General features: G+C 44.7%; 3 protein-coding genes across 3 annotated transcripts; all 3 read left to right on the top strand.

Moving 5' to 3' along the window:
* Positions 1 to 797: 797 nt before the first annotated feature.
* Positions 798 to 2912, top strand: LOC128278874 (signal transducer and transcription activator-like). The gene is made up of 2 exons (XM_053017601.1): positions 798 to 1575; positions 2275 to 2912. The coding sequence occupies exons 1-2, from the start codon at positions 798 to 800 to the stop codon at positions 2910 to 2912; spliced, it is 1416 nt and encodes a 471-aa protein (XP_052873561.1).
* A 1621-nt stretch (positions 2913 to 4533) lies between these two features.
* On the top strand, positions 4534 to 7656 carry LOC128278873 (glutamate [NMDA] receptor subunit 1-like). Its single transcript, XM_053017599.1, has 7 exons — positions 4534 to 4629; positions 4694 to 4896; positions 4967 to 5132; positions 5210 to 5315; positions 5390 to 5550; positions 5953 to 6087; positions 7642 to 7656. Exons 1-7 carry the CDS (start codon positions 4534 to 4536, stop codon positions 7654 to 7656), a joined length of 882 nt encoding a protein of 293 aa, XP_052873559.1.
* Positions 7657 to 8957: 1301 nt separating this feature from the next.
* On the top strand, positions 8958 to 9443 carry LOC128278872 (NPC intracellular cholesterol transporter 2-like). Its single transcript, XM_053017598.1, has one exon. The coding sequence runs from the start codon at positions 8958 to 8960 to the stop codon at positions 9441 to 9443; it is 486 nt and encodes a 161-aa protein (XP_052873558.1).
* Positions 9444 to 12460: the final 3017 nt, after the last annotated feature.

Here is a 12460-nt window from a genome sequence, read left to right as displayed (position 1 = left end):
TCAGGCCTTTTTTCAGTCTGAGGAAACTATTTCACTTTTATTTCTTTATTTATTATTCAATTAATTGATCAAACTAACATGTTCCAAATTACGGACCATCAATGACTTCAGACGACACATTTCCTAACCAAATCATCCCACTACTTGATACCGTTTTCATCACATAGAATCTACTTGCAGGGCTTAGAACAATGGATTCTTCACACCAAAATTCTTCGCCGAAGAGATGAAGAGGCGAAATATGGAGTTTGAAGTTCACCGTTTGGAAACGTTAGAAACGAGTGCAACGACAGTTTGAAATACCGTAGTCTGCTCGTCGAATTGCATACATTTGGGCGGATTTATGTTGCTGACTGGGCGGCTAAACGGCAAGAAAGGAAAGCAAATAATTCAGCCACACAGCCAACTGCGATCGTTCTCGGTAAGGTTTCGGAAATGCAGAGTGCCGTGTTTATAAATTTAAAAATGTTTGCCCAAGCCTAACAGTCGGATCGCTACAGGGCAGGGCGGCCAGCAATTGGAAAGCGCGATCGAAAGCCAACCTGAAAATGTCATCCCCAAAACATAATGCGCAAAAAGATAAAGAGAGAAAGCAAAAACGAGAGGAAGTGAGATGCCAAACAAAGGAACAGGACCGAGCGGCAGAACAAAAGCTCGTCCTCGTTTTCTCCATTATCCGTTACGACGCCAAGTTAGTGGACACGTTCTAACTTGTACGGAGAATATTTTCGTGATTTCCGTGATTGCACGTGATTTAGGTTGAAATATTAACCCCGAGTGTGCTTGAGTGAGCAAAAATGTCTCTTTGGGCCCGTATAAATCAGCTTCCCAGCCGTATTCTCGAGGAAGTTCGTTCCATGTACACGGATGACTTTCCAATCGAAGTACGCCATTACTTGGCGGATTGGATCGAAGAACATCTGCTGATTCGTCCTGTGCCCATCGATCAGCCAGGTGTATGCGAAGATTTCGTCACTAAGCTGATCAACGAGGTGGAAAAAACGGCATTCGATCTGCCGGGCAACATCACAGCGAAAACCAGATTGAATGAGGCAGCCTTCAACTTTCGTGTGCTGCGTTCGGTGAATCCATCCAAGCTGTTCTTCAATATAATCTGCTGCCTAGAGCGTGAACAAGAATATGCCGCCTTGCCGGCCGGATGTCGCCTGTGCGTCGGAAATCCTGAGCTCCACAAAGTGTGCGCTGCGATCAAAGAGCTGGAGGACATGGCACGCCAAATCGAGAATGACAACAGTAACTTCATGAAAAAACTTGGCTTACTACCATCGGACAAACATGCTTTGCAGTTTGCTCATACGAATCCGCAGGAGCTCGCTATTCCGGCAATACATGGTTATTTCAACGTAGTTGAAATCCAACATGTAACCAACGAGCCAACGCAATCCTGTACGCGCATGGAATTGGCTCTAGTGGATGGCTTCCGCAATATGATCAAATCCACGGGAGATGTGCAAGCCAAAGTGTTGAATGAGTACCTCGTTCAATGGAAAACTAATAAGCTCTTGCACCCAAATGCATGTCCCAACACAGAGTGCGATCTCCGCGTCATACAAGGTTGGTGCGAGTCCTTAGCAAAGATCATGTTGACCACTAAAAACCAAATTGAACTTGCCCTTATGAACGTGGCGAACCGACGCATGGTGTATAATGTATCAGAAATGCTGTCCCAAGCGCTGAATGATGTAAAAGGCTTACTCAAAACGTTAATCACTCAAACGTTTATAATTGAGAAACAACCACCTCAGGTGATAGCCACCAGAACCAGTTTTGCCGCTAGTGCCTGCTTACTAGTAGGCAACGTACTCGACATCAGAACAGTTAATCCGCTGGTGAAAGTATCGATCATTTCTGGCACGCAACTTCACCGAGCGCTACAAAGCGATCAACCACCAGAGCAATCATGTGGTGAACTTGTGAGAAACATTGAACAGTTCCAGTATAACGTAGCAACGAAGAAATTTTCGGTAACATTCCCAAAACTATCACTGAAAACAATCCAACGAAGCGAACTGTTCATCAAAGCAAAATGTGTTTTGACAGAAAAATTTTCTTTGGTTTTCCAATCTACTTTCAACGTTTCTGGAGATTATCTCATTTCAGTTTGGACTAGTTTTGAGCCCATCGTCGTAATTGTGACCAAAAATCAAGAACCCAAATCATGGTCCACCATCGTTTGGGACAACGCCTTGGCTCTTAGCGGTGAATCTACGTTCCATGCACCTGACACCATACTCTGGTCCAAATTGGCACCAGCTATGTACAGGATGTTCCGTGACTCCACTGGTCGTTCGCTAAACCCGGAAAACTTGCACTCTCTCTGCGAGAAAGCATTCAACACCAGCTTCCCCTTTCCGGCACCGAACGATCTCACTATCACGAGGACACAATTCTGTAAGGACAAACTTCCGGATCGTACTTTCACGTTCTGGGAATGGTTTTATGCAGCCATGAAGCTAACGCGCAGACATTTCAACCGCCCGTGGAACGATGGTAACATCATTCGGTTCATCTCCAAAGCACAAGCTGAGAGCCACCTAGTGAACCATTATCCTGGCACGTTCCTGTTGCGATTTACCGATTGTGAGCTCGGCAGTATTAGTATCGCGTGGGTCCATAAGCTCTACGAAGACCGGTCGGAGATTCTACACCTTCAACCATTAACCGCAAAAGATTTGGATATTCGTTCATTGTCCGATCGTATCGGTGACATCGATAATTTCTCCTATCTGTTTCCGAATAATACACCTAAACACGAAGTCTTCGACAGTTCTAAAGTTCCGGACCAGACTCCAAGGAACAAGAGCTACGTCGCGTCAAGGATCCGCGCAGTGCTTGACCTTGAGCAACAATCGGATGAGGAGCATTCCGAACACACCGACGCAGGACAGTAATTCGCTGGATGCTGGAAGTATGAACTTTAGCCGTGTGGCCGACTGTGAAGCAGCAAACAATAACGTGAATATTTTGAACTATGCGAATACGAACATATGCGAATATATGCGAAATGTAGCTTGAAAAACTGTGAAATGGATTTAAAGGATGACACGATCATAAAAAAGCGGGAACATACAAATACCGTGTCTGCATTTCAAAAATGTGTATAAAATTTAACTTCGTCGCTGAATATATTCAATGTTTGTAAAAAGTTAACCTTTTCCAGCAATGGATCCCACAACAATTTATTTGTTAGTTTAATAGGGTTCAATCATTGAACCCATTGGTTGTAAAGTTTAGCGGCCTACTATGACCGGGTTAGCTGACGTAAAAATCGGTCGAATTCGGACTATTATTACGTTGCCCTCCCGTATGCTCCCTGTCGTTGGTAGGTTTGCTGATGGTGCCGCCATAACTTTGGTCTTGAATTAGAAAACCCCAACAAATGGGGATGTCGCTGCTGGATGCTTATCCAGATCGTCAACGGAATTATCTAGTGAACAGTGCTATGTCGAACGTTGCGTAAACGGTCAGTAGCTCGATGTTGCTCTTATCACATTGAACTTTCGTACGGAGGAAGGCAATCGGATAGCATCTTATTTAGATATCTGTTCATTGGTTCACGATCCATCGATAGACCGACGGTGTCGTAGTCAAGCCGCTTAGATACCAGTCTTTGGCAGCCAAAGCGATGCGGGGAGGAGAGTGTGGGGAGCGATGTCGGTGGGCTAGCCAGTACCTTTCATTCAGCGAGCGGCCAGTTAATCACGGGCTAAACTGTTGTCCAGCTCAGGTTACAGAAGCCTTTTTTGGTGCATCGATAATCGTGTCAAAGTCTGCGTAAAGACGCGTTTCACAGTTGGCGAAGAACTCGATGTAACCGTCACACATCCAAAGCAGGTTTGAACCTATTAGGTGTAATATTTGAACAATTTCGACATAATTAAGCTATCCGTATATAAACAACTGAATGTCGGTGTAATAAAATGTTAAACTGATCACGGTTGCAATGTGTAAACTGTCCCGGCTATGTCGCCGACCATGTGATAAACGTTAAATTACTGGACACAACTTAGAGTTCGACGTGAATTCTTCGACTCCCTTTATTAATCGTTATAGGTTCTTATATAGGTAATTACAACTAGCACTCCAGTCGCCGGAATTGCTTAACTAACGAGACCAGCTAGTAATAAAAAAAATGTGACAGGATGTGTATTTAATTCATGCGTTCTTCTGGAGAGTAGGACGATTTTTAGGATCGACGAGGTAGGACGAGGTCGTTACCCTGTACATCGTGCTGGCCGTAAGGTTTTACGTGTAAAGAAAATGTGTTTGTTTAATATAAGGTCCCGAGTTTTACGAATCTGGTTTTGCTTGCACGATGATAGCGTGTCCCTTTGCATTGCTGGATAGAAGTAGTGGCTTGCGCAGGCGTTGGTCTCTGAACTCCAAGCTAACATTGTCAATATAACGCAACAAAAGCATATTACACAAGAACGAAGAGCTTTCGATTAGATTAGACTTCAAGATGCATCAAATTATAGCTGGGATATGTGAGAGCGAATCGATGCCTTCTGAATGGAATCTCGGCGTCATCTATACACAAAAAGGGACACGCGATTTCTGGCGGCACCAGTGTGGTTAGAAATTTTGAGTCACTTTGGCTACATGAAGGTAACGTGCCAATGTTTGCTCGGACGATCCATTTTCCATTTTACACGCGTGGCTTCTTTGTTAGGTTATAATCATACACAGTTCCGACACGGACGGACGGGCCATGCTGGGTCGCTTTCAGACCACTTCACAAACCAACTACAACGATGTCGATGTGCGGGCGACGGTTGAGTCGTGCGACGAATTCGAACCGAAGCTGGATAGCTTTAGCTCGTACCTAATGGACATGAAGACGGCTCAATCACGTGTCTACCTACTATACGCAAGGTACGGCCGATACGGCCCTTGCCGATGCCGATCCGCGGTGGTTTTCCATTCCATTTTTTCCACCTTGCAGCCAAGAGGACGCGCACGTTATATTCCGCGACGCTGCCATCCACAACATGACCGACTATGGGCACATCTGGATCGTGACCGAGCAGGCGCTCAGTGCCAACAACACCCCGATCGGAATTATCGGACTGAAGCTGAACAATGCAGAAAACGAAACCGATCACATCAAGGTAATCAACAACCGGCGGAGGCCATGTCGGTGCCGGCTTTAGTTTGCTAAATGGACCACATTTTGTCGTCGAAACAGGATGCTATCTACATTCTGGCATCCGCCATCAAGGAAATGACGGTGAACGAAACCATAACCGAAGCGCCAAAGGATTGCGACGATTCGGGTGCCATTTGGGAATCGGGTGAGTAGTCGGCGGATCGCGGAACCGTTGGATGGGGGACACAGTATAGTAGCATCGTTTCTCTCCTTCTCTAGGTAAACGCTTGTTTGGGTATCTGAAGACGCGCAACATTCGCGGGCAGACGGGCCAAGTAGCGTTCGACGACAACGGTGACCGTGTGTACGCCGAGTACGACGTGATCAATGTACACGAGAACCATTCCTTCGTAAAGGTTGGCAGTTTCCATTACGATTCGGTGAGTAGAGCCTTCCGTCGATGGATCTCAGCTGTCGGCGCCGAACCTGACGCGCCGTAAGTTAAGCTTCCCCGCCACTCACCGTCTTTCTGCCCTTCCTTTCTAACAAATGGGCGAGCTAGGGCGGATGTAATCGCGGATCAACACTAAAATCCCACGTCAGCTGACGTGCTTGGGGCGTGTTCTCCTGTTCCCCTAGTCAAATTTCGGATTTTTCGGGCTTCGGAATTTGTGCAAAATTTGCTCTTTTTTCAGATATTTTCTGCATATGCATAACTGTGGTTACCTCGAAGGATTGCGATGATTCGGGTGCCATTTGGGAGTCGGGTTAGTAGCACAGCAGCACAGTGTAGTAGCATCGTTTCTCTTTCTCTAGGCAATCGCTTGTTTGGGTATCTGAAGATGCGCAACATTCGTGGGCAGACGGGCCAAGTAGCGTTCGACGACAACGGTGACCGTGTGTACGCCGAGTACGACGTGATCAATGTACACGAGAACCATTCCTTCGTAAAGGTTGGCAGTTTCCATTACGATTCGGTGAGTAGAGCCTTCCGTCGATGGATCTCAGCTGTCGGCGCCGAACCTGACGCGCCGTAAGTTAAGCTTCCCCGCCACTCACCGTCTTTCTGCCCTTCCTTTCTAACAAATGGGCGAGGAGCTAGGGCGGATGTAATCGCGGATCAACACTAAAATCCCACGTCAGCTGACGTGCTTGGGGCGTGTTCTCCTGTTCCCCTAGTCAAATTTCGGATTTTTCGGGCTTCGGAATTTGTGCAAAATTTGCTCTTTTTTCAGATATTTTCTGCATATGCATAACTGTGGTTACCTTCTCCGATTTCTACCGATACGCTGCCGAGCTCATCTAGTCACCTTGGCAGATTCGCTGATTAATCACACTCTCAGATAAGCTCGCATCAATCAGCGATCATCATCTGACCATTGCTCTCCACGGGAAAGCAAAGAGGACAGCCGGATTTTTGTCTAATCAGGGGAATCCGGATCCCTGTTGAAAATATCGCTGAAAGTTGTCCTCTTTTTGGAGAATTTTGACGCGAACGCTTCTTGCCGGCGCAGCTGCCGTTCCGAATCCAAAATATCCGACAAATCAATCTACACTGCTTTTCATAATGATAGCCTCACACGTTTTTTTAGACTGAGGCTAAGATAAAACGCTGAACCTATTTTTCGTAGATGAGGAATCAATTAGTTTTGCAAAAAAAATAATATCCATTGTTGGGTTTTCCGAAATAAATTTTTTTTTGGCTTAGGGAGCCGAAAAACGATAAAACGGCTGTTTCAACCCGCACAACCCGCCGAGTGCAGTAATCCGACGGAATCGCCACCGGCTTCAATCGACACCATTAGCAGTCGTGTCCCAGAGAAACGCTTTAAGCAAACCGTTTGCTCCAAAGAGAATCGCACCACCCATACCAATCGGGACTCGAACGGAGCATTGCAGAACTTGTGTTTCTGTTTGCTATAGAACCATGATCCGCCCAAAACTTTGCTGCTTTCGGGTGCCGAGAACTGAAAAATGTAATAAGTTATTTTAAAAAGCTTTTAGTTGTTACCGATCGTTGTGCATCGTTGGGGTTGTTTCTCCTGATGGTACCAGACAATGTCTATCGGTAAAAGTTCAATTCCGTAGCGTCCCAAGACGGCGCACGCAATCGGCAATCGTTCAGCAATTGTAAAGTTATCATCTTTCCACCTTCCAGCTTTGTCACTAGTTTCTGGAGACTGTTATTATGTGCCAATGAATTGTTATCGTTATTGCGCTGCCGTAGCTGGCAGTGGACATTCTTAAAGCGTGGCGATGGAAGAAAAGAATGAAGTGTTTTCTGCAACCGTAGCAACTCTATTGAGGTTTACTTTAAGTGCTGAGGGAGCGTGTGAATAAGATAAAATGGTCGATCTGGTTACCGCCATGCCAATCAAGTAAAGCATCGCCTTCCAATATGTCCGCTTAGCCAGTAGTTACTCCGTTTCGATAGTTAGACAACCCATGTTACTGCGGGACTATAGCGTGAACCATCCCGCTCAGCCATTGCGACTCAATGTTTCTGTTTCTTTTTTAATGTATTTTTATAGATCTTTAACGCGTGAGGAGAAGTAGATCTTCTGCGAGAGGTTATACAAAACATGAAGAATAAAACGCAAAACAAATAAAACGAACAAAAATACCAACATATAGAACCACATGTAATCCGGCTTTAAAAAGGGTGTATCCACCAGTGACCACAACGCCAGCAAAACACGGTTTCATACACACCCAGCAGCAGCGCAGACTAATGTGTAACAGACGATTTTGTAAAAGTTTTCCAGTGTGCAGAACAATATGTAACGCATCATCGAATCCACGATTTCCACGTGCTAAGGATCGCTAGCTTAAGAGTTAGCCACGTACAGAGCGGAGCGGGTGAAGCTACAAACAAATTGCCTCCATAAAACGTAGTAAAAGAGCAAAACCTAGGGTAGAACGCGAAAAGAAATTCGGCAGCTATTTTAAACTGGCCCGCGATGTTCCGGCCGCGTGTGCAGATCTGTATTGTTTATTAATAGAAGGAGCGATCGAACCTATTATGGGTAGAGGAAGTAAATCTTTTTGGACGATTAATCTGACGAAAGCAGAAAGCTATTGTAAATTCCTTCGCTTGCTAAGTTGCTTGTTGCGAGTAATTAGTAGCTTCACCGAGAGAAAATCTGAACGATGAGCACGTTCTCGTTTTATAACACCACATTATAATTGTATAGCATAGACGCCTAGATATGTATTATTTACGCTACTTATTTGTTGTTGATTCGCTGTAGAAATAAAATCTAAACCCGAATTTTACGCATAGAGCATGATATGAGTCTGGGACGAGTACTTGAACTGTTGTATTGATGCCGTTGTTGAATCAACCGCAAATCCATGTGGAAAACTTTTTCCTTAAAGTAAATACCACGTTTTCTTCGTAGCTTCATTGTTTTCACGCATTCTACAATAGTTTAGAGTTGTCATGAAACAAATAACCAAAAATCAGAAATAGTTCCATGGTTCGATTTGTCGGCCACTGACACAGAACAATGTTTCTGTTTCTAAGCCCACGATGGCCATAAAGAAATCTACGCTACGATTTACAACGCTACAGATTAGCTTTTGTTTGCGCGGAACAATCCAAACCCGGTGAGCCAATCGGTTCGATCGGTTCGTTTGAAATCCGCACAAACAGTCCGTCTTATCTGCCAAATTTATGGCTCGCGTCCAACAGGTGTCCAATGGCTCCGATTGGGAATCAAATTTTCTGGCTAAAACTGGCCTTCAGGTGCACCCCGTTTTGTACGGAACGTCACGCGGTGTCCAGATATAAAAGCGCCTCATTGCGCCCATTCGCCAATTCCTGTGAACAAGGCTTACGATCAGCATGGTGCAGTTCTTGGTAGTAGGATCGCTACTAGTAGCCCTAACCCTGAGTAGTGTTCAGGGTGGTGGAGTAGCCGTTCAACCCTGTTCCGGTGGACGACCGGCACCAACGGAAGTACGCGTCGACGGTTGCGCTGAGCAGCCGTGCGATCTGGTTCGGGGAACGGACGCGATCATGGAAATGGACTTCACAGCACCGTTTGCTGCGACCAATCTTCGCACGGAAGTGACGGCCACGGCTCTCGGGGTGACGGCCCCGTTCGAGTTACCAGCGGACCGTGCCGCAGCCTGCAACTGGTTACAAAATACTCAGTGCCCTGTTAGTGCCAACGAGGACATAACGTACCGGCTGCAAATGCCCGTTCTGATTATTTATCCTCGCGTTAGTCTCATACTAGAGGTCAACCTAGTCGACGAAAACTTGCGATCGTTGGCATGTTTTGTCCTTCAAGCACGCGTTGTATCTGGTCGCACAACCCAAACTTGATTGGCTGCAACACACACGCTTCATCAAAGCATAACTAGAGACACATTTGAAAGAATAAATGAATGCGTTACATGCCAAACTGTATATTTGAATGAACTACTGAACTTAATCGTTTGATATTATCAGTCTGTTTCTGCATCCAAACTTGATGAAATACATGATCAATCGCGATAAAACATCTTTAACTATATCAGGAAAACTCAGTTTATGGTTTTTTCGCGTTCAAATAGGTGGTAAAAGTTGGTTTAAAAGAGTAATTTTTATCACTATTTCGACGTTGACTGAAAATTCCGATTGGTCATAGATAACTCATCTATTTTAGGAAAATATAACTGAAATCCTCACTTTTGTTGACTTTGACCGCCAACGCTTATGGATCCAACCGTCAATTCAAATTCCCTGTGACAATTCCCACCGCCATCAGGCTCTTCTAGCACACCACGCTTCAGTTGCAGAAAACACAAATTCACCTAAACTCACCTCTCCCTTTGTCAGTAGGTGGAAAAAGTCTGTCATAACAAGCACATGGTTGGTTATTGAAGACGAATAAACCCGTTCTTTATGTTGCAAACACCGCCTTTTCCCCATTGTGCGCCGCGAAAAGATAATCAGTTTTCGTTGACGTTTCTGTAGCACGGGGTGAAAGATTTCAAATGTTTGCCCATACTGCGTGAAATGTTGCCTCACCACGTTTCCTCAAAACACAAGTTCGAACAAAACGGCTTAGTGGTGGCTTTCTATGGAAAAAAGGCAGTTATATGACGAATGAGGATTTTGTTTATTTTTTTCCTAAAATAGGTAATTAGTTATTCTCTCGCAACAGTTTTGTTTTTGTTTGTTCAGTCTGCAGAAATCCTTCTTTCGCCAGCTTTTCCACTTCCATTGGGGCGTCTTCGTCGTCTTCGTCATCTTCAGTCAGTAAACATCTATATACATCAATATACTTGTTCGAACCAGACTCCAATTTATTAATTCCATACATTTTTGACATTTTCAAAATGTTCCCTCTGGTATCGAACCGCAAAACTTAAAGAAAAACCCAATTTAAACAGCCTCGCACGCATACACACTTACGCACCGACGTGTCGCCTTCTTCGTGTTGGTGCATGAATTTGTCCGTAAGAATGTATGCGTATTGTTTTGCGTTAGGAAAAAATCGCACGACGGATGAATTCGTGAGTTACGGACAAAATGAATTCTTGTGGACAAAATTCATTCTTGTGGACAAAATGAATTCTTGTGGACAAAATTCATTCTTGTGGACAAAATGAATTCTTGTGGACAAAATTCATTCTTGTGGACAAAATGAATTCTTGTGGACAAAATTCATTCTTGTGGACAAAATTCATTCTTACGGACAAAATTCATTCTTACGAACGAGGAAGAAATTGAGTGCCGGATGAATTCGTGAGTTGCCTTCGTCAGGTTCGTCATCAAAGTTAGGTTCGCAGTGTCTTAGTTAGGTTCAGTTTCATAAAAACAACATTCATACAATTTTGACGTTTCTTGTTTTCGACAAATTAACAAAAGTAGGATAATACATTTAGAGATAAAGTACTTAGTAAAGAGACGAATGTTAGGCTAAAGTCTCTATAATTGAATAGACCCCTTTGCCCGTGCGCGCGTGTGTGAGAATTTACGTGTTTTCGGTACACAATAATACACAATTCACAGCGTCGCGTATTCGGTCGCCTGTTTACTCCGAACTACTTTCCTACTTCTTTTACTATTGTGCCGGTTGACTTAGTTTCGTTTGCCTTTATTTTAACCCCCTCTGAGGTTTGTGTTTACGCGTGTGTTGTTGCGCTTTGTGGTGGTTCGCTGCAAATTCGATGGACAATCTTGATAGCACAAAATGGACACCGCTTAACATTCCGCTCTATTCCCGGTCAACGGCGGTCTTGGCGATGATGTGTCATGCCGGAGCAACAATCGCAAATGTTTACGGTGTGCGTGTGTTCTTGATTGGTTCTTCTTCGTGGCGTGAAACTGTTTCACTTACGTGCCTTAGATAAACTTACGCGTGGTGCAATAAAGTGTTAACAATGCTTCCAGAGTGCAATGGCCAGCGCACCATTTTCTTTTTAACTCAGCATTTTTGGCGAGATTTTGGCCCGTACCGCAGATCGATCAAGTGCAAATGACGTTCCGCTTTTCCCACAACCCAATCTGTCGTCCTTGCGAGGTTAGTAGTGCAGTGGATCTCGGGAAGAAGTAGAATTTTCTAGTTCATGGAGGTTGCAACAAGAAGACAACCTGGCGCGCTGGGCAATGTAATCTTTGGTTCGCCTTGGGCAAAAGAAGAATCCTTCGGATTTTTATCGACTTTTACTCCCTACACAGAGAGAGTCCGGCATTTTCTGAGAGCCAGAGAGAGTGAAAATGTGTCCCTGAACAGGACTCGTCCGTGCCCCATTCTGATCTCCTTGGATCCGTGCAGTTTTCAGTGAAAATGACGAAAAAACACAACGTTAAATCATGCTTCCCTATGTCACAATCGTCTGTAACCCTTTCATGTTTGTGCATTTGCGGTGGTCCGTGGGTTAGACAGATTTTGGCCCCAAAACGCGGTGTCGGAGCGTGCGGCTCTCTCGGTATGCGGGAGAAGCTGCGCCGAATGTTTTGTTGTCAAACTCTCTCTCTATTTTGCTCGAGCATCCTTAAAGTAGGTGAAGTTGGACGGGATTCAAGAATACCGATAAGAATACATGCGCTGCTCTAGCCGGTGAATTCTTCTTCGTATGTGGTTTGCGTTTTTGCACCATCTTTCTCTCGGAAAGAACTTGTTTAGAAAAAACAAATGGTAGCGGGATGGCTGAAACTCGACGCGGACTTGTCAAAACCATGGTCGGCTCATTGATTGACAGATCCTTGTCGGTCAGAAGAAAAAAAAAAACCGAAAACTGAGGAGTTCGTTTGGCAAAATCGCATCGCGAGCATTTTTTACAGCCTGTTGAGTAAGAAACTTCGTGATCGACCGTGATGGCCAAACTCGAAACATTGTCGCCGCTCCCATT

This window comes from Anopheles cruzii, chromosome 2 (assembly GCF_943734635.1).
Source record: "Anopheles cruzii chromosome 2, idAnoCruzAS_RS32_06, whole genome shotgun sequence".
Taxonomy (NCBI): domain Eukaryota; kingdom Metazoa; phylum Arthropoda; class Insecta; order Diptera; family Culicidae; genus Anopheles; species Anopheles cruzii.
The sequence above is the reverse complement of the archived record's forward strand: the minus strand, read 5'-3'. Positions and strand labels throughout refer to the sequence as shown.